Source organism: Ictalurus furcatus, chromosome 10 (assembly GCF_023375685.1).
Source record: "Ictalurus furcatus strain D&B chromosome 10, Billie_1.0, whole genome shotgun sequence".
Lineage (NCBI taxonomy): Eukaryota > Metazoa > Chordata > Actinopteri > Siluriformes > Ictaluridae > Ictalurus > Ictalurus furcatus.
In genome coordinates, this window is record NC_071264.1 from 20151626 (window position 1) to 20179344 (window position 27719).

Here is a 27719-nt window from a genome sequence, read left to right on the forward strand (position 1 = left end):
GACGGAGATAAAAATGGACAGCACGACTAAAGCTTTTTTGATAGTAAAACAACGTACACACTGCCACAATAAAATTGTGATTAAATATTACTTGTGAAAAGTCCTGAGTGTCTACATTCATATGAGCCTTTAACCACTACTGTGGAGTGTGACATCACAAATAAATCCAGTGCTGAAAACTGGCAGTCCCAAAACCATTTTTTGGCCTCTGGTAATAAGAGTTAAAGCACTCATCACAGTCCCTCTGAGCCTCTGATTGGATCCATCTCTCAGGGTACAAGGAAAACGTGCATTAAGTCTCTTACAGTAGCTGGTGAATGAACTTCCCCTGGCTGAAGAACAGCAGAGTCATTAGGTGTAGACCTTCCTATTCACCACCTATTCATTACTCCACATGCCGAAGTGTCCTTGGGCAAGACACTGAACCCCAAGTTGCTCCCGCTGGCAAGTTAGGGCCTTGCATGGCAGCTCTGCTACCATTGGTGTGAGTCAGTGTAAAGCTCTTTGGAACCACTAAGGTTAAAAAAGCACTACATAAGTGCAGACCATTTACCATTCATTGAATTAAAAATACCTTGTCTTAGGTGTTTTCTTTTCATACTGTACTAACCAAATCCGAAAGGGTTTTTAAACCGATGGTATGACACCTGCAAACACCCGTTTTTCTGAATCTGTCTGTAATGTCAGTTATCGTGTGGGCCACTTTTCTACCTTCTTCTAATAAATAAAATCCTGATTCATTGATGCCGTTTGACCAGAGTAAGGTCACATAATAACAGCTACATTATTAATCAAATTTACTTTAATATTGACAACACGGGGCGTCCCAAATGTCTCCCTACATAGGGGGAAAGTAACACTTTCTAGCAAACGTCTTATAAAATCTTTCATACTTAGATTTTGTTTTTTTTTTCCAGATAGCCTTTAAGAATGCCTTTGACAAAAGAACGTATTGAAATCATTCTCATGGCTGGATCGGGAAGCTGTTGTGAAGGTTGCAGTGGGATTTAACAGGAAACATGGCAAGCACGTCACACACGACACTGCCGCCAAACTTATTACCACACTCTAAGAGTAATGAAGGCACAAGCTATGTAGTGGTGGCAAACAGTCCCCTATGTATGGAGAGTTCTGGGACGCACTGTATTTTATTGTCCAGGTCGACCTGCAGAGGGAAGATTAATAATTAATAAAAAAAATTTTCAGAGTGATTCATTCTTTGTTTATAGATTTAAACACAAGAACACAGTGGCATTAAAGTCATTTTAATTATAAAAACATTTCGGAGAGACCACAATGCTGAATAATCCTCTTCCTACATGAAGATATAAAAAAAATATAGTTTTACTAAAAGTAAGAAAGTTTGAGCAGTGTGTAAAATTAATCACTATAAAAAAAAATTCACAGAGTGGAAAAACAAAATTGTATTCTAAAACAAAAAAAAATATATATATTATTTTTTTAAAAATCATCCTTGGTATAAAACAGTTTAAGTGTGTAAACCATCCACATCCTGTTCATGTCCACCCACCCACACAACTCTACCACCTGGGTCTCCAGATTATTTAGAAATCTATCAAGTGTGTGGATAACATAGGAATGAAAACAGGATCAGATGACAAAGTGAGCCGCTGAAGTGATGACGTTTTAAACAACTGCAAAATATGCTGTAGGTTCGGAGTGGCACGAACGCTGCACTCCAGCTAAATGCAGCATGTAACACAGTATACGAACATCATTGGCACGTCACACGATGCAACAACTTACTTTATAAATCAGAATAGTGCAGAATATACAGCGTAAGTATCGGACCTGAAACATGCCCTGAGCTCATTTACAGTCCACAGGTACAAACAAACGCTAAACAACATCCACCAGCAACAGCTGCTCAGTCCACGCTCACTCACATCATTGCTGTGGTCATTTTATTAGTTAAATTAATATATTTAATATTAACATTCCTAAACAAAGACTTGACTTTTTTTTCTACTTTCTCAAAAGCATAATTTTTGTTTTAATCAGTAAATTCAGTTCAGTTTTATTTGCATAGCCCTTTTAACAATGGAAGTTGTTTCAAAGCAGCTTTACAGAAACAAACACAGGATACAGTGGTACTGTATCTTACTGGTTTAACCAGTAAAAGTTCCACATTTCCAGTCGCAGTAAAAGCCGACCTACACCACATGACTCTCAGAAACAAGCCTCACAAAATAGATTTACTTGCATTTTAACACGAGTTTCGATTTTACACCTCAATTAAACATGCACAAACACCCAGCTTCGATTATGCTCCATTTGCACTCTTAAATGAAGTGAAAGCTCACCACCCATGCACTCCCACTTCCACTTTGTACAGCATGACATTTATTTAAAACTCTACACCACAATCATAACCACACTGCCCTGTGTAAACTGTACAGTGTACACTTAAAGTGTAAAAAGTTACAGTAATGACACAGATGGATAAATAAATCTCTGCATGCTATGTTCTGTCTCACATCTCCGTTTCAGTCTGATGAAACTTCATGCCTAAGTCGGATCTGACTGCCAGTTCATACAAGCACAGAAGAAAGGTCTTGTGACTGTTAATATCTGCATGACATTGTGTTCATGCTAGTAATGTGTAGAAACACACTGGTAATCACAGTGATTGAACACTCCAGAAAAAGTCCATCATCTTTCACACTGCTGTAGTGAAGTGACATTTGGAGGAGGGGGCTGCAGGGCAGGGACATGCTCCTCACTAAATAGTTCGGATATCAGTCTGAAGTTTATTTAAGAAAATATATATATATTTTTAAACGGGTGTGTAATGTGCAGTGTGTATATTTGAGTGTGTGTGATCACACGTGTAACAGAACTGAAGAAACAGTACAAAGAAGAATGGAGTTGTCAAAGCCAGAAAAGAAAAATAATTAAAAAAAAATAAAAAATTTTAAACTGTGCTTCATTGAAAACACTTGAAGTGTGCGTCACTCTGTTTTAGAACTGTCCATGTTGACTCCACGTAACTCTGTCAGAGTGCGTGTGCTGCTGGAGTTCTGCTGATTTATCAACATCTGAAACATACACACACAGCATAATTACACTTATCAAACCTCAAAATATTCATATTTTGTGTGCACACACAGTTATAGTTTAAAGTTGATGAGTTTGCATTCAACCAACACTAACTGCAAATCTGTCTTTGATCTGACCTTCAATTACTCACGTCCAAAAGCCTCATACAGCGATAATAAACAATCATTTGAAGATCTTCAGACAGTAAAGCTTCATTAGGGAGCCATTGGACATTAAAGCTTTATTGGTGAGAAGGTAATGCTCACTATTATTTTACAGCGCCGGTAGACGCTAAAGGTTCATTAGTGTGTCATTAGACATTATTACCGAATGGAGTGGCACAGCAGAGAGAGGAATCTGAACTGTTCCATTAGGAGATGTGAGGAACATCGGAGGAACTGAAACCACACACACAGAAATACATGTACACAAACTACAAATAGATATGAACCATATTACACACAGAGCATTGTGTGTGCTCAATGACTCACGTGCATCAGGTGCGAGTGCGTGATCCGTTAACGTAGAGGCTGAGTTAGCATACATCACTGCGCTTGGGCAGATCACATGTCCCGATATCGAGGTCGCCATCACTGCAGAGTGACTTCCTGTAAGAGAGGAAATGGAAAAGAAGTCTGTCAAACAGGTGTGTGTTCTGGAGCGAAAATGTGGATCAGAGCAGCGAGTGGGGACCTTCACTAATGTTAGCTGCATGCTACAACACTGGAAATCCCATAAGCGCAGTGCATTTCTAAAATAAATGGAGATATGAGGGCAATTACAGAGCCAGCATGTATTGATGTTATTACCAACTGTGCTGCAGAAATTCTGTACTTCACTGCTCTCTGTTGACTGAAGCTGCTGAGACACTGCTGCACCTAACGCACACACGAGAACAGTACCACAAGGTCAGTTATTACAACATTAACAGAGTGAGTCATTTGAATACTGACTACAGATGCTGAACTCTCTTATGCAACATTCTGCATACACAAAACATCAAACTCACAGTGACCTACACTACACTGCTTTAATAAAACACTTCTGCTCAATAAGACACCACAGATTACACTCAACTAAAAACAAATCCATTGTTTTACACATAGGAAGTGATCATTTGTTAAAAACCGTCTGTAATGCACATCTCAAACACACACACACCAGGCACGAGTGTGAATCCAGCAGGGAGCTGCAGCACTCCAGCTGCAGAGGTAGAAGTCTTCACCAGTGTACCGTTAGACACCGACCAGCAGGTGGCAGCAGGGAACGGGGTGCTGCTGCTCTCTGACTGAACAGAAGTCGAGGACAGAACCTGCGCAGTGCTGCTCATTACACCAGATCCTGCAGACTTCATCACTTCCTGGAAAAACAAAAACACAAGAACTGTGGTTACTCAATCCCCATTTGTACTGCATAAACACACTATGCTTTACAATACAGAGACGTTTAACAACTCTGATAGGAACAGTTCCCATAGCAAACTCTCTTTTAGTAACTGAAATTATTTACATTTATTCATTTAGCAGACACTTTTATCCAAAGCAACTTTCAAATGAGGAAATACAAGCAAAGCGATATATCAAGCGGATGCAAGATTTATAATGGAGTTCTTGAGAAGTAAAGTGCGCAGAGTAGAGGTGCAAGAGCCAGAGTAAGTTTTTTTTTTTTTTTAATGATACTGTGGGGTTGGCATTTTAGGGGTTAGTTAAGTGCTTGCAGAAGAGGTGGGTCTCTGGCTGTTTTTTGCAAATAGTGACAGATTCTATCTTCCGGATTGAGGCTGGAACTTCATTCCACCACTAAGGGACAGTTAGTTTGAAGGTGCTGGAAAGGGACCTTGAGCGTCGGTCGTTAACCGATCACAGATTGCCTGAGGGAACATAAACCTCAAGGAGAGTGTTGAGGTACGGGGTGCTGTTCCAGACAATGTCTTGTACACGAGCATCAAGGTCTTGAATTTGATGCGGGTGGCTACACGAAGCCAGTGGAGGGAGATGAAGAGGGGCATGACATCGGTTCTATTAGGCTGGTTGAAGATGAGGCGTGCTGCTGCATCCTGAATCATTTGAAGGGGTTTGATGGAGCTGGCTGGGAGGCCTGAGAGTAGTGCGTTACAGTAGTCCAGCTTTGAGATAACAAGAACCTGGACTAGTAGCTGTGTAGGCTGCTCAGTGAGAAAGGAACTGATTAGTTATTTTAAAAGATCTGAATAAAAATAAAATCTTTACTTACAGCACCTGCATCGTTTCATTTTGTTGTAATTACATAGAAAGTTGAGACAACCTACTCTGAACACAAATTGGAAATAATATCCCATATTAAGTGCTAGAAGAAAATTCTCTTCATCAGTTCATCTTAAAAGCATTTCTTAAATTCTCATGGACACTCGACCATAACACTCGTGTGTTTTTTGAACAACCTATTCCAGATTTAGTCTTTTTGCCCTTTTGCGGTTATAATAATCTCCACTCTTCTGTAAAGGCTTTCCACTAGATTTTTGGAGCGTGGCTGTGGGGATGCGTGTTCATTCAGTGACGAGAGCATTAGTGAGGTTGGGCACTAATGTCGGGTGAGGAGATCTGGGGTGCAGTCGGCGTTCCAGTTCATCCCAAAGGTGTTCAGTGGGGTTGCGGTCAGGGCTCTGTGCAGGTCACCAGAGTTCTTCCACTCCACCCTTGGCTAACTAAATCTTCATGGACTTTGCTTTGTGCACAGGGACACTGTCATGCTGGAACAGGTTTGGACCCCTTAGTTCAAGTGAAAGGAAATTGTAATGCTACAGCACACAAAGGCATACTGTACAATTGTGTGCTTCTGACTTTGTGGCAAAAGTTTGGGGAGGAACATCATATGGGTGTGATGTGTGACCTATTTATAGTGCATGTTATTATTATTATTATTATTAACAACATTCACAGACCTTCTCCTCTGTGCTGCCGTCGCTCTCCGTGACCTGATAGGTGATGTCGGTCTCTTCGAAGCCCGTGGCGCTCATCCGCTGATCAGCGGCTGAGTCAGAGCGTGGCGAGTCAGGAGAGTTCAAACATGTCTGGATCAGCGCCTTACCCGTCTCACTCGTGATCATCGGCTGCAGCTTCCGTGTTGCAAATGTGTACACGTGACCCGTCTCACTCGCCACCAACAACAACACCTGAGTCCCGGTGAGGGTGGACAGCTCATATGCCTACACACACACACACACACACACACACACACACTATATACCAACAATAATCACAATAAATACCAACTGTTAAACACTGACGTATAAACACTGAGTGATAAGGAGTGGCATGATGCTGAGAGCAGCACAGAGGTGGTTAAGAGGTGCATCGGGACTGAGAAATCTTGGGAGCAGACTTATTTAATGCTGGATTCAACTTACCTGGTAAGGGAAAACCTCAAAGCTCTGTATTAAATCATTAATCACAGGATTAAATTAACATGGGGTCCTAGAGTAATTTCCTATTTTAAAAAGGTGTGCCTCTCTGTGATTGAATTTCTGTCCGGATCAGTCATGTGGGGGTTTTATTTTTCTCGTCCTCTTGAGAGGATTACAGCCATAACCTAATTGTTTCTCAACAAACTGTTACTCTGTCTTTCTGACCATGTTTATAGAGAACAGTGTCATACAGACTCAGAGAAAACACTTCAACAAGACTGAGCACCTTCATACTACTGACTGAGGAGACACCACTGTGGGAGGAGTCTCCCTCTCACGCACACACCTTTACCGTCGTGTCCCTGTGTGTTTAGGCACGTTATACTAACAGACCTCAGCTCACCTTCTTCATGATGCCGGTCTTTCTTTTACTGAAAGTGGTATAACGTCTCAGTTTGTTGTCAATGAACTCCATTTTAATTTTGACTCTACCGCGGGTCTTTTTGCCCGGTTTAGCCCCCGCTACTCCTCCGACCATGGTGCGAGCTATGGCCGGGGCTGAGGCGCCGGTTTCCCGCTCTGTTCTCCGCCGCTGCCGGGCGCCTCTCTCCACGCAGCCCGGCTCCTCCTCCTCCGCCGTGTCCGAGTCTGCATCGGAGCCGCTCACACTGAGCTGATTCCCGGGCGGCAAGAGCTCCATCTACCCGCTGTCCCGCAGCTTGAACGCGGATATTCCTCAGCTAGTTTCCGCTGAAGAGCTGGAGATGAGCAGCCTTCAATCCTGGGCTGTTCGGTCCATTACTTTTTCCGAGTCATTTCCGCATCCAACACCACAATAATATATCAAATGAAACCAGAAGAACATAAACAAAGCCTGATCTTTCTCCTTGTCTCTGTCAGAGCGCTGGAGTTCAGGCCACCGAGCAGAGCTAACTAATCACTTAGCATTAGCTACACTCACTTAACACCCTGTTTTATAGCGTGCACGACCGGACAAGTTTCTAACACAAAAGCACGACCTAAAACAGGAAATTATATTATACGTAAAGAAATTACTCATAAATAATCGAGAACACTGATTTCTAGAAAAAAAAAACAGCAGTTACTAAAGTTCACAGCGAAAAGTTTCCTGCACTGCCACATATGGACATGACGTGTGGCTACACATATCAATCCGCCACGTTACCTAGTCCTTAACATCTACACCGTATTCTGCAATTTATGGTAGAGAATCTCTCAGACGCTATTTCAGTTCACTTATTCACACCGAGTTCTCTTTAAATGTTAAGCATTATGGTCACAACTTAACAATAAACCTTTTCTCACACGAGCCGCGCACGGCCGTTTACGTTCCGGATCTACTTTGTTCCATATAAAGAGAGACGATGTTGCCTTATAAGGTAATAGCCCTCACATTGCTGTGCTGTGATTGGTTGTTTATGTCTACGCGTGGACGTCAAGTCTGCACATGTATTCCATTGGTCTAAAATGCGGAAGTTTTCGAAATCACAAATTTACAAACTACAGTTGATGAAACACTCTGTTTGTGTGTTATATGTAGATCGTTGCTCGCAGTGTATTGCGCCATGTAACCCGGACGCAGTTTCAAGTGCTCAAGTAACCTAGCATAACAGAGTTAGCTTAGCATAGTTAGTGTTTAAAGCCGCTGGTTGTTAAGCTTGTGTTTCTGCAGTATATGAGGCGTTCAGGTCCGGACACCTGGACGTAATAAAGACATAAAGTGGGCACTTGTGGTGTTTTTTTTATTCCAACACGATAACAAAACGCTTCGATGTAGATGAAGGTGAGTTTTAAACAGATTATGAAGTGACTGTAGGGGGATGTAGCGTCCACAGCTACTTCATATAACTGAGTAATGTAACCTGTGATATCTTTGAAGAATTACACGACATGATTATACTGTGTAATAACTAATTGTTTAGTAAAGGTCGTGAATGTTATTGGGTTATGTCTTTTGCGATATTGTGTGTGTGTGTGTGTGTGTGTGTGTGTGTGTGTGTGTGTGTTAGCATGTTAGTATGTTAGTTGAGTTTTACTGCGGAAGTCCCCCGACATGTTAATAAGCATTAACAATTAACAATAAACGCATTATTAACATAAATATCATTCGTTTTTATCGTTAAAATAAAACGGTTTCGGTGAGGGTGAACACATCAACACATCGGGTGTGTTCTTAATCTCCACACTTCTCGGTGTTCATATTTGATAAGGTTCATTGTTTATTGGTAATAAACTGACGTTTTTTAATTAACGTCTTTATGAAGGCGAACTAAATAACATATCTAGTCGTCATAATGAGACTATCAATGTCTGATAATATAAATAACAACTGTCCACTGTAATAAGCAGACGGGGCGGTGCATGTGGAGTGTGTAGTGTGTTGTCTCCTCACAACACTGAGGATTAACACTTAATTATTATATTCATTATTAGTGACGGTCAGGGGCATTTATAATAATGAGTCATGATTAATTATTTGCTCTCAATCTCTCTCTCTCTGTGTGTGTGTGTGTGTGTGCGAGAGAGAGAGAGAGAGAGAGAGAGTGCGAGAGAGACAGGTGTGAAGATGCTGTTGCCCATAGCGATGCTGATGCTCTCACTCACTCAGATCTTCATCATCACCTTCATCAGCCTGCTGCCTGTGGAGGCCGACATCACAGCAGTGAGACAGACAGACAGACACACACACACACACACACACACACACAGACAGTGAGCAGAAGTGCTTAGTTTCAGTTCACTTCCTAATTCTAAATGTTTTGCTGTGTGACGTATGAACTGGTCGCTTGCAGAAGTTAGATAGGTAGAAAAATACCATTTAGACAGAAAGAAGAGTACGAAGTGGATCAGAGTGTTTAAATTTTGAAACGAAAGCGGAAACAGTCGGTGGTGTTTTGCTGTAATCCGTGTCCCATCTCTTAACACTGCTTCATTTATTTACACCACAATGTTCAACAAGACTGTTCACTTACACAGTGCTTAAAGGGAGAGTTCACTCAAAAATGAAAATTCTGCCATCGGTTACTTGCCCTCATGTCGGTCCAAACCCATAAGACTTTCGTTCTTCTTTGGAACAGAAACGAAAACGTTTTTAAACGAAACCTGGGAGATTTACATTCCAGTAACCAAAATTTTCAAGCTCCAAAAAGTTCATAAAGGCATCGTACAAGTAATCCACGTGACTCCAGTGGTTTAATCCCAATTTTATGAAGTGATACGAATGCTTTGTGTGCTCGATAATAAATAAAATAATGTCTTTATTCACAAAATATCTTCACATGTGCATAGATCTCCGTTACACGTACACGTTACACGAGAACCATGGCGCACACGTGTTGTTGACGCGAGAGCAGATTTTAAAAAACCTGCAAGTCCTCCTCCATGTTGAAATCCGCAGACATCTTTGTTACAAAGATTGTTCTATGTGACTCAGTTTGTGTACAGTGTTCCTCTGCTGTAAACAGTGCAGCGCTTTCCGGGTCCCGCTGTGTCGTGAAAATGTCTGTTCTCACAATGATATGACTTTCTCCTGTTGGTTTGCTAAACTGAAAAGTAAAATATTTCCCCCTTTTCCAAATGTCGGTCAAGAGCACTGGTGAAAATGCTTCTGTTTGGCATTCTTTTTCAATTTAACATACATTTTCATTACAAATCATATGATGAGAAATAATTTGAGTGAAAATTAGAATTCTAGAAACATTTACATGAGTTTCAGAGTTTCTGAGCGTTTGGTACGTCCTCTTTTTGCTTTAATGACGGTGTGCAGTCAAGCTGCCACGGACTCCACAAGTTTGTGTAAAACCTGATGATCCATGTGAGCTCAAATCCACTAGCATGTCAGTGAACACCTGCTTCAGTGGAAGGGTTAAGACTCGTGGAAAATCTGAACTTTTGGGAGTTATCATGGTCAGTATCACAAATTTGCTTATGTTTAAATAAGGACCTGGAAATTGTGCAATACCTTAAATATTGAATAGTTAAGATGATGCACATGCCCTGTTTTGTTTTAGCATTTCTACGGTTCGAAAACCTTCCGTTTCCTTCCATTTAAAAAAAAAAAAAATCCCAGATTTTCAGTGTGGTCTCAGACTTGGACCCCGCAGTAAATGTGTTTGTTTCCACGGCTTTGTTTTGAATGTCACTGCTGCTGTATAAAGACTGCATTGAAGACAGTTTTATTTTCAACACTCGCACTTCCAATAAAGCCAATATACATAATTCTCACACACACGCAGTGCATGAACAGGTTATTAACGATGTTTATCAACACCACACAGTCATTATCTCACTCTTTTCGTTTGAGTACGAATTTTGACGTGTAACCTCCTCCAATGCTGATTAACAAATTAAGAATAATAAAATACAGTATAAATGTTAACATGGTTTTAAATTGAGTTTCTTAGTAATGATGTGAACTTGACTTTGAATCATGTCTTTAAAAAAAAAATTGATTTGTACAAAAATCTAAATTCACTCACTGTATCAGTCGACAGCGGAGTTATATTTCAGTATAACGTGTGTGTGTGTGTGTGTGTGTGTGTGTGTGTGTGTTGCAGTACTCGGCTGATAATCAAACAGAGACATTTGACGATGCTCCTGCTCGGTTTGGATACAGATTGCCCAACCAGGGCCTGAAGGTGAGACACTTTGAATCTGTGCCTCTGTAGGGGACATGAGGGCGTGGCAGTGTTTTTAAAGTGTGGTGTTGTTTTTTTTTTCGGTCAGGGTTTCCTGATTGGTGCACGGCCTGAGAATGGATGTGTGCCAATTGATCCTCCACCAATCAGAGATAACTCCAGCAGCAGCAGCTTCATCGTCCTCATCAAACGATACCACTGCAATTTCGACATCAAGGTCTCGCACACATACATACATTACACACATACGTTTATACTAAACAGTTTGGGCACTCATGGCCAAATGACATATACTATATGGCCAAAAGTTTGTGGACACCTGACCATCACAGTCATACATGGATCTTCCCCAAACTTTTGCCACTAAGTTGGACACACACACAGTTGTATAGCATGACAATATTCCTGTGCACAAAGCGAGCTCCATGAAGACATGCACAGAGCCCTGACTGCAACCCCACCGTACACCTTTGGGATGAACTGGAACGCCGACTGTACCCCAGACCTCCTCACCCGACCTCACTAATGCTCTTGAGGCTGAATGAGCACAAATTCCCTACAGCCACGCTGCAAAATCTAGTGGAAAGCCTTCCCAGAAGAGTGTGGGGGGGGGATACATCTGGAATGGGTTGTTTAAAAAGTACATGGGTGTGTTGGACAGGTGTCCACAAACTTTTGAGCATAAAGTGTATTTTGTTGATTTTTGAAGGGAAAAGAAATAAGCACAACCTCTACAGCAAACTATTAAAAAAATCTGCAAATCTTAATGTACCATATAAGTTACCTTATTTTTAATCAACTCTAAAAATAGGGGAAAATATTAAGTGTCATGTGCAAAAGTTAAGTTAGTACTTGGTAACATCTTTGGCAGATCTCGCAGCTTGCAAACACTATTTGTATCCGGCTAGGAGACCCCCAACATTTCCTTGCAGAATGTTTCCAGTTCTGAGATATTGGTATGGATTTAATGCACATCATGTTTAAGATCTACTTACATAACTTTAATGATGTTCTAGTTAGGGGGCTGTGAGGGCTATTCCAAAAGCTTCAGTTAATGAAGCAGTTCTTGGTGGATTTTGAAGCTATGTTTCGGATCATTGTCCGGTTCTAGAAGCCAGACCGCTTTCAGCTCCAGTTTTTCTTGACTGTGTCACATTTGCTTCCAGAATTTGCTGATAGTTATTGGATTCCATTCTTCCATCTACCTGTGCAGTGTTTCCTGTGCCACTGGCTATAACACAACCATAGGCAAGCTAAGATGGCAAGGTGTTCTATTCATCACATTTTGCTCTTTTTCTCTAAAATACCGTTGGTGATTGTGGCCAAAGAGTTAAATTTTTTACTTCATCTGTCCACAGCACTTGTTTCCAAAATGCCTCTGGCTTAACTATTTCTGGTTTTGCATACTTCAGACGTTCACGTTTGTGATGAGGTTGCAGGTAAGAGTTCCTTCTGATGACTCTTCCCTGCAGATCGTATTTATGCAAGCAACGTTGCAGAGTGGAATGGTGCACCACCACTACTGTGTCACACAAACCTTCTTGCAGATCCTTACTGACATTTTGCTTTTCCTTTCTGACCAGCATACGTTCTACTGGAGAGCCTCCTTGGTTTTCCTGCTCTTGCCTTGACTTCAACAGTTCCTCTTAATTGTCTCTTCTTAATTACATTTCGGACAATGGAAATCGTGAACTGGAAGCTCTTTTGATGGCTTTTTATAGCCTTCCTCTGCTTTGCAGGCATTAATTAGCTTCATTTTCAGGTCCTCATCTGCTTAGAAGAGCCCATGGTTTTGAGTGTTAGCACAAGGTTTGAAAAGTCCAAGAATTTATTACACTTTGAAATTGTTAGTCCTAATTAGAATTCTTGACTCGAATATCAAGTCCTAATGAGTCAATTAAGGTCCAACTTAATTAAGTTCTGAGAAAAATATGCACTACACAGTACACACTACACCCTAAACATTACACATAGAAACATGCATACAGTATACACACACATACATTAAACACACAGCTATTAATTACATATTAGACTGATTACATTTTATTGTGTTAATTACAAATATCTAAAAATGACATTAATGACACACATATAGTCTTTAAAATCAAATCAAGGAGTGCTCAGTATAGTAATTATAATGAATGGATTTATTTGTTATAAAAGCTAAGAACACATTTTAACAATGGTCAGTTAGACATATTTAGAATAGCGCACACTTCCCAATGCATTGACTAGCTTGCGTGTGTGTGTTCGCATGTGTGCATGTAGGTCCTGAATGCTCAGAGAGCAGGTTACATTGCTGCCATTGTTCACAATGTAGATTCAGAGGAGCTCGTCAACATGGGATCTGATGACTGTAAGTATTGCACACACACACACTGTAGACTGAAGCAGATTTGCTTCATCACTGCTGATCAAACAGACAGTTGTTTTCTGTAGAAACATCTTGAAATGGTGGAAGAGTTCTGAAAGCTGGAGATGTGTATAATGTGCGTGTGTGCGTGCGTGCATGTGTGTGCGTGTGTGTGTGTAGTGGAAGTGGTGAAGCAGATCAACATCCCGTCTGTGTTTGTCGGAGAAAAGGTTTCTAAGTCTTTAATGGAGGAGTACAGCTACGAGCGAGGGTGAGACACACACACAGAATTATAATATCCTACATATTATTACATATAGTCTAGTAAGTAACACCTTGTGAACCACTGCACCACACTGAACACTTGAACACTTGAGTGTACTTCACCACATTCGTTGGTAAACAGAAGACAGTAAGCTCTTCCTCAGTATATTTTCAGTAATATATTTCTCTCTCTCAGTCTCTCACTGTATATTTCTTGTGTGTGTGTTGCAGAGGTTATGTAATCCTGATGCCTGATTTCAGTTTGCCGTTGGAATATTACTTGATCCCGTTCCTCATCATCGTGGGAATCTGTCTTATTCTCATTGTGGTCTTTATGGTGAGTGAGACATACATGTGCTCACACATCAGTTGTGGGTGTGTGGCTAGGTCAGTGGCTGATCTAATGCATGTGAACATGTTTCTGGTTTGGCAGTCCATACACAATTTTATTATTTTGTGATTGTTGCGGCCAAAAATGCTTAATTTTGCTGTGGCTTTTTTCAATATTTGCGATGCAAAAACTACTTTAGTAGTATTTTTGTGGAAATTTACTTGAATTGGTGAAATTACAAGTGCACAAAATAGTTTTGCACGGTCTTCCACAGTGATGTTTGTTGGTAAATTAGACCTTTTAGCTGTACTCATGTTTGACGTAAGTGAATCAAAGGGGGCTTTGGCTGAATGTGCGTTGTGATGTCACGTGACGCATCTTGGTCCAGAAGTGCAGAAAATCTGTGGTCATTTTTGAAAAATCGCAAGCTCAAAATATTGCAGCGTTTGCTTGATTTTGCGTTCATTTCTGCGATGGCAAAATCCTGTAGGGACTGGTTTGGTTCTGTTGGACTTATTAAAATGTTGACTGATATTTTAATATACAAGCACACACGTACCAGACAGACAAGATCACATTACCAGTTGGTAGTGTTCATGGCAATTCTTCAAGATCACGTTACCAGTTGGTAGTGTTCATGGCGATTCTTCATGTAGATCACAAACCTAATGCTGGATTTGGTAAATAAATAAATGGTAAGTGGTCTGCATTTATATAGTGCTTTTATCCAAAGCGCTTTACACTGTGTCTCATTGTCACACACACACACACACACACACACACTTACACACCAATGGTAGCAGAGCTGCCATGCAAGGCGCTAACTTGCCATCGGCAGCAACTTGGGGTTCAGTGTCTTGCCCAAGGACACTTCAGCATGTGGAGTCATGTGGGCCGGGAATCGAACCACCAACCCTACGATTAGTGGACAACCCGCTCTACCACCTGATCCACAGCCGCCCACGTTTCGGATTTGCCGTTTCAGATTTGATTTCTGCTCTGATAATACATAACACACTGTAGACTGAGTACTGATGAGTACCGACATCAGAAATCCTGATAGTACTCGGTCTGCTGCAGTGCAGGGATTGTTGTCCTTTAGTTCTTTGGTCTTTTATATTGTTTAACATTGATTTGTACTATATCTACCACAAATAGTTCTACTTAATTTATTTGTGACCGAGTCATTTAAGATGCCGTGTGTTAATTTGTGTGTTAATGTGTGCTAACGTATGTATGCTCAGATCACAAAGTTTGTTCAGGACCGACGCCGATCCCGACGGAGCCGACTGCGCAAGGACCAACTGAAGAAACTCCCCATCCACAAATACAAAAAAGGTATGTCAATTAACATGCCGCCCCAACAGCACACTGCACGTATGGCGTTAATACAGTGAAGCATGGTTATGGTGTCTGTCTGTCTGTGTGTTTTACAGGTGATGTCTATGACGTTTGTGCAATCTGTCTGGATGAGTATGAGGAGGGGGAGAAGCTGCGCGTGCTGCCCTGTTCACACGGTAAGTGTGTGTGTTAATTTCATTAGTCTGATCTGTGATTGGGTTTTGCATGCTGAAACACTGCTCAGTGCTGTTTGTCTGTGTTGGAGGCTGACTGAGAGAGACGGTTCTCCATTTTGCACTTTAGCTGAGTGAACACTAAGTAAGGTCTCTTAAGCTCCAAATGAGCCATCTAAACTCCGAGCGAGGAGTCAAACCTCTGAGCAAGACCTTATAAAGTCCAAGTGAGGCATCTTAAACTCTGAGCGAGGCGTCTAAAATCTGACGTGTTAAAGGTGCAATACTCATTTTTTTATTGCTTACTTGCAAAAATAAGCTAAAAATATGTAGAAATGATTTGAAAAAGTCTTTTAAGTCATGTCCTCAGCACAAGTGTACAGTGTGGATGAGAAAATCTGTGAAACTGGTCAATTTGAAAAACTTAATGACAAGAAACTAAAACCACTGGCAGTGCTTTTTTTTTTTTTTTTTGGCAGTGCTTTTCCAAGATGGAGTCATTAATTACTGGCAAAGGGGATGAAGCTGGACGCAGAAATATTGATGTTGCTAATTCTAGAAAGTTATGTAAACTCAGTCAATATAAAACTTTGAGTTGTTCGAATGGCAGGTTCACAACGAATCATTTTTATCACTTGGAGAGCCAGGTAAGGTAATGCTGTTAATAAAGAAACAGCTTACCTCACTGCTGGAAAGTGATGTCATAAGTCCTTGCTAATGCTCCCTGTAGTTGGCATGCTAAGCATAGTTGAACTCAAGGGGGTACCGTAGAATCCAGGGGTGTAGCTTTGTCTATATGCCTTGCCAAATGCACCTTTAAGTAATCTTAAGTAAAGTGGGAGCTAACCCTAGGCCATTTTGGTTGAACCTTGAGCACAGGAACACTGCATCAGAATTGAGCTGTGTGTGTGTGTGTGTGTGTGTGTGTGTGTGTGTGTGTGTGTGTGTGTGCGTGTGCGTGCGTGCGCGTGCGTGCGTGTGCGTGTGCGTGCGTGTGCGTGTGTGTGTGCGTGTGTGTGTGCGTGTGTGTGCGTGTGTGTGCGTGTGTGTGCGTGTGTGTGTGCGTGTGTGTGTGTGTGTGTGTGTTTTAGCATATCACTGCAAGTGTGTGGACCCGTGGCTAACGAAGACAAAGAGGACGTGCCCGGTATGTAAGCAGAAGGTGGTTCTGGCCGGTTCGGAATCGGACTCGGACTCGGACAGCGGGGGAGACGAGAGTGATGAGGTTTCTGAAAGCACGCCACTGCTGCGTCCACAACCTCCCGCCCGAATCCGCACCCCATCTCTCGCCAGCACACACTCCGCCTCCACCAGCCACCCTGACTGCTCTGACTCCGACTCCGACTCCACCGAGGAAGAGGTTGAAGGTGAGGTGGTCACCGTGGAAACAGTTGTGGTGTTGCAGCAGGAACGACCCGATGATGACCTCATCAATGCCTAAAGACAAGCCAGTCGGACTGCTAATCAATCTGCAGTGACAGTATAGCTCATCTACACACACACACACACACACACACTCACAGAGTTGTTTATGATGGTACAGTTTATGATTTTATCACAAATGTAGAGTGATGGTGGTTTGAATGTCATCTCTGAGAAAGACACACACTCAGCTTTACATTTATCCAAAATATGGATGTAACAGACTTTATGACTACCTAAAAATTATGCCTACGTAGGATCCCTCCTCCCAAATGAAACCTATTCTAAAGCGCCGATGATGAATGTGACTGTGTATCGTTTAACTGACTTTCGGCGCACCCGTGTCTTCTGTAGCACCTTTTTATTAACCTCATTTCCCTTTATAGGAGTTTTAATCTTCTTGATTTTGTTGAATTTGTTTTTTTGCCAAAACTGTAGTCAGTGTTGCTTTTCTGTGTACAGTGAAGCCAAACGTGTTTTGTTTTTTTGATCATGCCACATTTAAAACCATTTGATTTAATTTGTTTTGGACTGAAATTCTGATGAATGCATGATCAGCGCTCACACTCCGCATTGTTCAGTTGGTCAGTGTGTGTTTTTAGTGTTCTGTCTTTGTGACGGTTACACACTCGCTGCCTTTCCCAGCTTCACTTGTTCACTTTATTTTTCCGTACAGATGAATTTAATTTCAACTTCAATAAATCAATTCTTTTGTAGAAGTTGTACCATCACACACAGGCACACACACAATTAAATTCTACAGGGTGTTCTAAAAGTCTCCATACATATGGGACTATGTTTGCGAATGTCCACTTCTCGCTTCTTTTTGAATTTTTAATAAGTTCGACAGCAGTGTCGTGTGTGATGTGCTTGCCATGTTACATGTTAAAGTCCATCGCAACCTTAAAGACTCAAACAATTTATATAATATAAACTAAGTATGAAGAATTTTGCTAAAAACTGTTAATTTTGGGACACCCTGTGCTTTATCTATTGTCAGGAATAGGCTCCTCATAAAGGAGCATTCGAAATCCGCATGTACATTTAGATCCCTAATGCACAAGCCAGAGGTGACTGTGACGAGAAAACTCCCTGAGACGACTTGTGTATTATTATTATTATTATTATTATTATTATTATTACATGTCAAAACATGACCTGAATGTAGTAGTTCTGCGTATATTTGAGGGAACATCTTAGTAACAATGGCACCCAAATATTCTAACTCGCACACGGTCAACCTAGGCCAACAAACAACGAACCTTGTAGAAATTGATGGTCGTGTAATGCACCGCCTGTTTAATGTGAATTATTAAAATATTTGTTTTGAACAATAGAAAATGAATGAATTCGGTCTTGGGTCTGAGCCAGTCAGATATTAAATTGAGCTTGAACATGTGCTGGCGTGTTCTTTGCAGGCCACTGAATCTGCGTGAGGTTTTGTTCTGTTTGTTGGTCTTATGCATGGTGAGACTCAAATCATTCCCTGAACATCCAGACTGGACTGTCTGATCACTTATTGCAGTGGTGGGAACGTGGGAACCCTGAAGCACTGTCCATAATATATATATATATATATATATATATATATATATATATATATATATATATATATATATATATATATATATATATATTTATAGTTACAGCTGTAGAAATCACAACTCACCTTTATCCAAGTTATTTTATTTCTGCTAGAATTCTAGTAGTTATTATAGCTGTTTGACTGCTCACTTGAGTAGAATGGGGTTAATCCAAACCACAAAAACAAGCCAGACTACAAATAAGTTTTATCCGAGTCGTCCTGGGAATTTATTTTACAGTTACAGCTTAGTCAAGGTTCTCCGTCTCGGGGTTCTCATGAAGTCTTTGGTCACTGTGTACTTTGTAATGGGGGACCCTATGAGGGTCGAGACGATGAAATTTGTCCCCTGAGTTCCATGTTTCTTGGCAGACAAGTTCTCAAGTCAGACCATCAAAAGTTGGGGAAAATGTAAAAAATTTAAATCCCTTTCACACCATTGAAATTTATTAGTGGCAGACATGGTGGTGCTACGTTCTCACAGTCTTCTCACAGTCCCAGGGTTCCCAGTTCCATCTTGAGTTCGGTTTACTGTCTGTGTGGAGTTTCACGTGAATACTAATCACTAATTTTTCAGGCGAAACTGTCAACCTTGGACCGAGACTGGTCAGGTGGGTTGCATGTCTATAGACCAATGCCTTGCAGATTTTTAACCATTATTCACTGATGTTCATTTCAGAGATCGCTGTATGAGTCACATTGTTTTTATTGAACAGCATTCTCATGTATTCAAAAAAGAAAATCCTAATCACTTAATGATCTAACCTGAATTCTAAGTGGAATAAATAGGAAATAGAAAAAAAAAACTGCTGTCTGTGTGTTTGTGTCAGTGAAAAGTTTGTTTGCAACAAAAATGGAATTTTACAGTCAATTTAAATAATTTCCAAAAATGAGGTGTAATTGCAATCAAATTTCCAAGACTCTTTGTTCTAAATTCCTGAATTGTGTTGAATACCAAAAAATTCCAATCCGGGAATCCAGTATGTAGAAATGTTATCAGAGTTCCAACTTTGTGATCAATGAATTTGTAATCTTTGATTCCAATTTTGTGATGGATTTCAACGCTGGAACTTGGATGACAATTTCAGAAATACATTTAGATAGCAATGTTTGAATTTATCAACTCTAAGAAGCACTAAGAAGTATAAAATGATTGATTCTTGAGAACTTTAGTAACCTGTAAGTTTCATTCACCACCACCACAAAAGGCACAAATAAGAAGTATATTTCCTGCTTAAGGTTTTGTAAGTGGAATTTTTTCAGGCATTTGCATGAGCTCATGCTTGTTTTGGAGTTCTGATTTCTTAAAGCATTAGGTGCTTATTTAAGGTTGTAGCTCCAGAAAGTAAAAGTCCTTGCATGTCATGCTGCATTATCGGCTCTATCCCAGTTTTGGAATAAATATAAATTTTTTTTGGAATATGGATCACAATACTGGAATGGACATGACATTATGGGAATGAGATCATATACCAGGAAGTAGAGCCAACATTATAATCTATTCATAGCAGTTTTGGAATGCCTAAAGTCTTATCTTCCTTCTCAAAGGACAACAGCTCAACAGTACTCAGTACTGTAACAAATATATAAAGCTTAATATATTTTGCTTATAAACAATTTGAATTAAAATTGCGTTTCAGTTTGGAAGGACAACATCCATCCATCCATCCATCTGTTTTCCGTATCACTTATCCTACACAGGGTCACCTGGAGCTTATCCCAGGGAATACTGGGCACAAGGCATCGGACACCCTGGACAGGGTGCCAGCCCATCGCAGGGTATAATTGTATACACATTCACACACTACAGACAATTTGGAAATGCCAATCAGCCTACAACACATGTCTTTGTAAACCGGAGTACCCAGAGGAAACCCCCCAAGCACGGGGAGAACATGCAAATTCGCGTGCACACAGGGATTCTAACCTGGGTGGACAACATAAAATGAAGAAATAAAGGATCCACTTGAAAGCAAACCATTCCAGTGAAATTCCAGTGTATGATAAGATCTTATCAGAGATGCGTCAGGTATTCAATGCGTTATGATTGTTATCAGCTGTGGATTTGTACAGAAACCTGTTACCTACCCTGACGTGATGAGAGATGCAACTTTCCAATGAAATAACCTTCCTCTCAAGGATTTACACACTGTGTGTTTATTAGGAATACTGATTCATAATTCCACTATCATCCATTGTAACTCGGATACAGATGGGTTCCATTTTGAGTTTGGTTGCTCTCAAGGTTTCTTCCTCATATCATCTCAGGGAGTTTTTCCGTGCCTCTTAGGGATCTAAATCCAAAAAGAAAGAAGAAGAAAAAAGCTTGAGGCAATGTCCATATTTAAAAGCTCTACATAAATAAAACTGAAGTGAATTCAGTTGAATTGAATTGTCCTTTTGCCTTTGTCCTTCTATCACGTTCAGGTCTTTTCTCCTGTTTCCTACTTTCTGCAGATCAATGGTGTTTATATCGCTATTAGTATTATTGAAAATATTAAATGTTGTGGATTTTAAGTTGTCTTCACGAGGACATTTAAATATCAATCAGAAATCAAGCACTTCTCGTCATTGATGTATCCATTCAGTAGTAAATAGAAGATAGTGTGGGTGGAGCCTCAGTGTGAGGTTTCTTAAAGCTCACATCCAGAACAATGCAAATCTACACTCCCGGGCTGAACAAAATGGTTCAAACCCAAAATAGCAAAAACATTCAGCTTTTAATGGTCTTAAAACCAAATCATTAGTCAAAAAATGAGTGAGAATTAAACAAATGCACTCCTGAGACCTCCAGTGCCACCACTTGCTCGTTTACTTTTGTTTGGGGAAAAGCTAGAAACTGGGAAATTCACTTATATAGTCTTCTTGTACACAAAGGTAAAATCATGATGATGATGAAAATGTTTGAGGTAAAATTCACACTAACACGTGTCTGGGTGTACAAAATTAAAAATAAAATAAAATAAATAAAACTTGTCTGTAAGTTTATACACAAGGCTTAAACATTTCAAGAAATTAAAGGAAACGCTATCTCAGACTTTATCTATTTGTTTATTTCTTGTTAATTTTCTGACCAATGATTTGTTGTTAAGACCATTAAATGCTTAATATTTTTGCCATATTGGGCTTGGCCTGTTTTTTTTGCCCAGGACCCTTGTGTCGGCCCACTGTGCTCCCCTTTTCCTCGTATATGGTGTGCCTGTGTGCTGTTTATGGATCCAGTAATCTTTTCTTACAAGCATCTTGAGTTTTCTCACTTTCATTTGCTTGGTGAAACCGTTGTAGTAATTATATAAACACAACAAGAAGATGAACTCTTCTCTGGACTCTTCTCTGTTTTATTGCGCAAGTGGTGGACTACTGTCTGAATTCCACATTTCTTCAGTAAGCCCTTAAATTACACTAATTGTAAAGTTGTGTGTTGAGTGTTAATGTGGTCAGGAATCCTCATTTAGGCTGTAATGTTACTAAAATAACATTCTGGCAAAGTTCCTAATGCATGATGTAATAACACAACGCTTCCAAAAAATGTGGAATGGTTTGTGTTAAAGGTCATTAAATCAAATGTTGCAGCATTTTAACAACCGCAAATACAAACACATCTGGATTGGCCACACTACATGTGAATATAAAGTTATACAACACCAATTACAAAAAAAAGTTGGGACTCTGTGTAAAATGTCAATAAATGTAAATAAAAACAGAATGCAATGATTTGAAAATCTCATAAACCCATATGTTATTCATAGTAGAACATAGAAAACATATCAAATGTGCCATTTAAAGAAAAAATAAGGTAATTTTGAATTTGATGGCTGTAACACGTCTCAAAAACATGTCTTGAGACAGGGGCAGCAAAAGGCTGGAAAGGTAAGTGTTACTAAAAAGAAACAGCTGGAGGAACATTGTGCAACTAATTAGGTTAATATGGCAACAGGTCAGTAACATGATTGGGTATAAAAAATGGTATCTTAGAGAGGTAGAGTCTCTCAGAAGTAAAGATGGGATAGAATCTGGTTGGAAGCATATGTTGCTCTAAAACCTGTATATACTGTTCAGCATTGCTGGTGCTGTTCCAGATGTGTAAGCTGCCCGTTCCATAGGCACTAATGCACACCCATACCATCAGAGATGCAGGCTTTTGAACTAAGCACTGATAAAAATCCGGATGGTCCCTCTCCTCTTTAGTCCTCTTTAGTTTTGGAATTGGGGTTGTATTTGAAAAATAAGAAAATATAATATAATATAATTGCTTGTATATGATCATTAGAGCTGCAGAGTTTAATAATTTTTCAGCAGTCATGGTTGTGTAATCTCATGTCTGTATAATCAGTCCTAACAGAGGAATGTATGAATTTGTATAATTTGCTGATTTTGCGTATTCGGATGTTTTATCTATGATCAGCTACAGCAGGTTTTATTAAAACCCTTCAGACTAACGACTATTCAAAACATCACTGAGTCATCAAAGGCCATCACAGGGAACCGCACACACACGCACACAAGCACACACACTAATTCACACTTAGGGGCAAGTTAGAGCAAGACTGCAATGACTGCAAACACTGCTCAAAGCTTCTGCCTATCTTGGCACCTTCCTGAAAACTAGATAAGTGATGGCATTTTGAAGATCTCTATAACAATATTAATAAAGTTAAACCTCACAGTCCAGTGTATAACTGATTATTGGGACATACTGATGGAGTCTTAGTTCCTCTTTACGTTCCTTCCTGATTTTCTTATCGAGTTTTTCCTCGCTACTGTCACTCTTACAGTATCTTTATTTCAGTAAAGCTATTCTGGGACATTTACTGAGGTTAGAAGCCTTGTATAAGTAAAAATGAATTTGAAATTCAAAGTAAATTATTAATTTATTTTAGCCTATTAACAGTACATATGCGCCAGTCCCTAATCCTGATAAAGCAAAAACACAAAGCCACTTTTATTACAGTGTTAGACAGAACACAGTGGTTGAGAAACCTCTGTAGTATTGTTGGTTTTCTGTGGAAACACACTGCAAGGAGATCTTTCTCATTTTGTTGACAAACCTGCTAAATGAGCTCACTGCTGCATGCCTCATCAGAACATTTCCAGAAAATGACTCAAACATAAGCCTGTGTGTGTGTGTGTGTGTGTGTGTGTGTCTGTTTGTGTCTATTTTCATGTATAAAGTTCAGTTCTGTTACAGTGAGCAGTGTGACACCAGTTTATAATAACAATAGTTTATCAGTTTCAGCTGGACTCAGAGGTGCTTCGTTAATGCTGTTTTTGCTCACTTTCACCTCTTTCCTCTGTGTGCGTGTGTGTGTGTGTGTGTGTGTGTGTTTGTGAAACACACACACACACACACAGAGGAAAGGCTTCAGTATACAGAAGATATCTGTAAACACAAATTCCATTCATGAAATGTCTGAAAATCATCCTTTAATGTTATTAATATTATGGTCTAACCAGGAGTGTGTGACCTGTGTTTGAGTGTTTAAAGTGATGTGTTTGCTCCAGCCCTAAATGTGGGTGGAGTTTGGTCTTTATAAACACAGGATCTGACACAGCTTCCACTCAATACATCTCTGTCTTACACTAATCAAGTTGTGATCATGTGCCTCAGGATGAGCTCAAGCCCAACCCACTCACCCACTGACTCTGGATCAGCACTTAACTACAAACGAAGCAGGTACAGTAATGTTGGTCTTGTATAAATGAACAGGGACAGGATCCTCAGATCTTTAACTCTCTTTGTGTTGTAGGTGATTTTACATGTGACTTTCATGCAGTCATAATGTGTTTCAGTTCAGTGTTAAACTTGTAAGTGACCTGAAGGCTGTGAATTCAAATTCCACTGTATTGTTCAACCATGTTCTTCTTTTCCTTCTTCTTCCTATTATAATTATTATTATTATTATTATTATTATTATTATTATTATTATTATTATTATTATGACATTTAACCCAAAATTGTTGGCTCATTATTGTGTTTATTGTTGGTTAATTGTTACTTGTCTTAAAGTATATTATTCAGTGTTACAAAAATGAGAAATGTTAGTTTGGACTCCTGGAGCTTAGATAAAAGTGTTTAACAAATGAATAAATGACATTTAAGTGTTCATTTGATCCAAAACTGCATTCATTTGATCCAAAGCTGCATTTAATCCTTTATTTTTTATGTGTGGGTTCTGCTAACAGCCGCAGACATCAAACTTTAATTTGTGTTTATATTTAATCAGAATAACAGACATTTTTGACAATGTCACAGATCCTGTTAATTAGCCTTAGGGGAGTGTGGGAGTGTGTGCGCGTGTGCATGTGTGCATATAAGAGAGATTTTTGATGTTTTTTTTCTCCCCCCTCAGGTCCTGTAGCACCTCCATCGACAACAGAATAGCACAAGCAATGGTGAGTAACACTATACACTATACCCTAAACACCAGGCTTGAGCCACACTCCCTGTGGCTCAAGCCTGGCTTCCCAGTGAAGCAAAGCAGCATTGAGCCTGACCAATAACTAGATGGGAGACCTACTGGGGAAAACTAATGTTGCTGCTAGAAGTGGTATTAGAGAGGCCAGCAGGGGGTGCTCACCATGGGGCCTTATTTCCCAGTATAGTGAGAGGGACACTATACTGTAAAAGCAGCACTGTCCCTTGGATGAGAGCCTGATGCTCTGTGGTCATTAAAAATTCTAGGACACTTATCGTAAAAGTGTAGGGGTATGTCCTGGTGCCCTTCTTTATCATGGCCCCTTAATAATCCCCCATATCTGAATTGGCTACATCACTCTCTCCTCTCCTCTAATAGCTGGTGTATGGCGTACGCACTATGGCTGCCCTCGCGTCATCCAGGTGGATGCTACACATTAGTTGAGGAGATCCCCTCCCCTTTGAGTGTCTAGAAATGCGCTATATAAATCTAACTGTAACACGATAGATAGATCACTTTATTAATCCCAGAGGGAAATTCACAGTTTACAACAGCAATTCAGAAAATAGAGTATGCGAAGCAATGGATAGTGCTGGTAGAGTACTGTAAATACTGTATATCTGTAAATACTGCATATCTGTGTATATATATATCTGTAAAAACTGTAGTGTTTAGAGTTTAAGGTTTTGGGATTTGTGTTTTTGGCTTAGGGCTTAGTGTTGGTGATTAATTGTTATGGTTTAACTTTAGGATCAGGGTTTACGATTTAGGTGCTTGGTGACTAGAGTCTAGGCTTAACTCAGCTTAGTTTAGAATTAGTGTTTAACCATCATGTCAAAATAACATTTTGACCACAATATCACTATCATGTTAAATACTGCAATACACACAGTTAAACAATATCATATAAACAATATCAACAAAAAACACACAATCTGACTATATTTATAAGACTTTATGGCAATAATGTTACTCTGAACACCGCCATCTCACTATAATGTAAAGTAATGTCTGTATTTCTCAACATGAACAGGAAAAGAAAGGAAAATAAAAGGACTGAAGCAGGAACAAGAATATGAGTTTAACCCTAAACAAAATGTAAGCAGATATGAGCAGATTAGAAATTACAGCATATTATCATCACTGGTATCCCATGTCAATTAAGGGTTTGGAGTTTAGAGGTTTGGAATTAGGGTTTAATATTTGGAGAATATGGTCAGGGTTTTGTATTTTAGGGGTTAGGGTTTAGGGTTTGCCATTAGGACTGAAACACTATAAAGTAATTTTTGTAACTCATTATTTGCATTAAAAATGTAAGGATGTGTTTTGGAATTGGTGTTAGTATTCGTAATTATTATAAAATGAGCTAGAAAATTTTAACATGAAACATGAAGCAGCAAAAATTTGCTTGACAACCGGGTTTGTAACTTTTAGATATGAATACATTAAACAATTCCTTTTTTTTTTTAAATCATTGTGCATTTTGTTTTAGGATCTGGTGAAGACTCATATGCTGAGTGCAGTGCGAGAGGAAGTGGAACCTCTGAGAGACATAATTCAAAATCTGACTAAGAGAAACAGAAAGCTGGAGAGAGAAAACCACCTGCTGAGATCCATGACCAAATACCAACCAGCACTGACCTCAGGTCAGATCACTAATAACCAACCAGCACTGACCTCAGGTCAGCTCACCAAACACCAAACAGCACTGACCTCAGGTCTGATCACCAACCACCAAACAGCACTGACCTCAGGTCTGATCACCAACCACCAAACAGCACTGACCTCAGGTCTAATGACCAACCACCAAACAGCACTGACCTCAGGTCACCTCACCAAACACCAAACAGCACTGACCTCAGGTCTGATCACCAACCACCAAACAGCACTGACTTCAGGTCTGATCACCAACCACCAAACAGCACTGACCTCAGGTCTGATCACGAACTATGAAACAGCACTGAGCTCAAATCATCACTGCAGTCAGCATGGCATCAGCATACCTGAGCGATCACAAGATTTCATCTTCAGAAGTGTTGATTACCAGAGGAGTGGGTGCTTTTCTGTGAACACACAGCTGTATTTGAATGTAGCATTAAAGGAAGATGTCAGGTGTGTTTAGTGTTGCACTGTCCTAGCAGGGTGTGTCAATTTATGTAAAGTGCTAATCTTATACACAAATCAGTAATTAACCAATTACCTTGTGACAAGGTTGTAGTGTTTTCTTTAACAGTGACTTTTATTTGTGGCACAGAGTCTGTGTACACAAATGTTCACAATGAAAATGTTATTGTTAATGATATTTGGAAAAGTAGCTTTGTATTTAATTAAATGTAATATGTTGTATTTGTTTTGCACTCATTTCTTATTAGAGTTTTGTTAATGTATTGTGTGCATAACTGAGTTACTGTGTATTAGTCTGAGCTTTGTAGAATTGTAAAATAAAATCTCAAATATACTGTATTTATAACCACAGTAGAAAAACTATGGATTTTTATGTTTGTTAAATGTCTTCATACTCATTCACACTATCATTTTTTATCTTACAGTTTCAAACAGCACTTTCCATGAACATTAGTAAATAATTAAAATACATTATTTCCTTATATTCATACATTATATATATATATATATATAAAATCTAACAGAACAGCAGAATGTAGAGTCACAAAGGTTTTTAAGAAAGAAGGGCTAGGGTTAGGTACTGGTGAAGGTTCCTGTAGTTGCCCCCACT

The 27719-nt window shown here is 39.7% G+C and overlaps 3 protein-coding genes across 4 annotated transcripts; 2 read left to right on the forward strand and 1 right to left on the reverse strand.

Moving 5' to 3' along the window:
* Positions 1 to 1438: 1438 nt before the first annotated feature.
* On the reverse strand, positions 1439 to 7744 carry LOC128613586 (serum response factor-like). Its single transcript, XM_053634482.1, has 7 exons — positions 6846 to 7744; positions 5981 to 6244; positions 4222 to 4420; positions 3870 to 3938; positions 3552 to 3668; positions 3388 to 3458; positions 1439 to 3059 (listed from the first exon to the last, which is right to left on the reverse strand). The coding sequence occupies exons 1-7, from the start codon at positions 7140 to 7142 to the stop codon at positions 2973 to 2975; spliced, it is 1104 nt and encodes a 367-aa protein (XP_053490457.1). The 5' UTR covers positions 7143 to 7744; the 3' UTR covers positions 1439 to 2972.
* A 143-nt stretch (positions 7745 to 7887) lies between these two features.
* Positions 7888 to 19375, forward strand: rnf13 (ring finger protein 13). 2 transcript variants are annotated; one of them, XM_053634480.1, is made up of 10 exons: positions 7888 to 8246; positions 8986 to 9125; positions 11020 to 11100; positions 11189 to 11317; positions 13372 to 13459; positions 13637 to 13727; positions 13952 to 14057; positions 15296 to 15389; positions 15488 to 15568; positions 16657 to 19375. In XM_053634480.1, the coding sequence occupies exons 2-10, from the start codon at positions 9030 to 9032 to the stop codon at positions 17004 to 17006; spliced, it is 1116 nt and encodes a 371-aa protein (XP_053490455.1). In that variant the 5' UTR covers positions 7888 to 8246; positions 8986 to 9029; the 3' UTR covers positions 17007 to 19375. The 2 variants fall into 2 exon arrangements, with proteins under 2 accessions (XP_053490455.1, XP_053490456.1); XM_053634481.1 differs by having other exon boundaries at positions 8990 to 9125.
* Positions 19376 to 24035: 4660 nt separating this feature from the next.
* LOC128613587 (protein bunched, class 1/class 3/D/E isoforms-like) lies at positions 24036 to 27431 on the forward strand. Its single transcript, XM_053634483.1, has 3 exons — positions 24036 to 24243; positions 24920 to 24962; positions 26478 to 27431. Exons 1-3 carry the CDS (start codon positions 24167 to 24169, stop codon positions 27105 to 27107), a joined length of 750 nt encoding a protein of 249 aa, XP_053490458.1. The 5' UTR covers positions 24036 to 24166; the 3' UTR covers positions 27108 to 27431.
* The last annotated feature ends 288 nt before the right edge of the window (positions 27432 to 27719 follow it).

Bases quoted from the DNA above. Each gene is read 5' to 3' on its own strand.
- LOC128613587 (XM_053634483.1), top strand. From the start codon at position 24,167: ATGTGCCTCAGGATGAGCTCAAGCCCAACCCACTCACCCACTGACTCT. The intron at 24,244-24,919 runs GTACAGTAATGT...CTCCCCCCTCAG, and splicing joins CTTAACTACAAACGAAGCAG to GTCCTGTAGCACCTCCATCG. The intron at 24,963-26,477 runs GTGAGTAACACT...ATTTTGTTTTAG, and splicing joins ACAGAATAGCACAAGCAATG to GATCTGGTGAAGACTCATAT.
- rnf13 (XM_053634480.1), top strand. From the start codon at position 9,030: ATGCTGTTGCCCATAGCGATGCTGATGCTCTCACTCACTCAGATCTTC. The intron at 9,126-11,019 runs GTGAGACAGACA...TGTGTGTTGCAG, and splicing joins TGGAGGCCGACATCACAGCA to TACTCGGCTGATAATCAAAC. The intron at 15,569-16,656 runs GTAAGTGTGTGT...TGTGTGTTTTAG, and splicing joins CGTGCTGCCCTGTTCACACG to CATATCACTGCAAGTGTGTG.
- LOC128613586 (XM_053634482.1), bottom strand. From the start codon at position 7,142: ATGGAGCTCTTGCCGCCCGGGAATCAGCTCAGTGTGAGCGGCTCCGAT. The intron at 6,245-6,845 runs GTGAGCTGAGGT...GTGTGTGTGTAG, and splicing joins AGACCGGCATCATGAAGAAG to GCATATGAGCTGTCCACCCT. The intron at 3,669-3,869 runs GTAATAACATCA...CCTCTCTTACAG, and splicing joins GAATTTCTGCAGCACAGTTG to GAAGTCACTCTGCAGTGATG.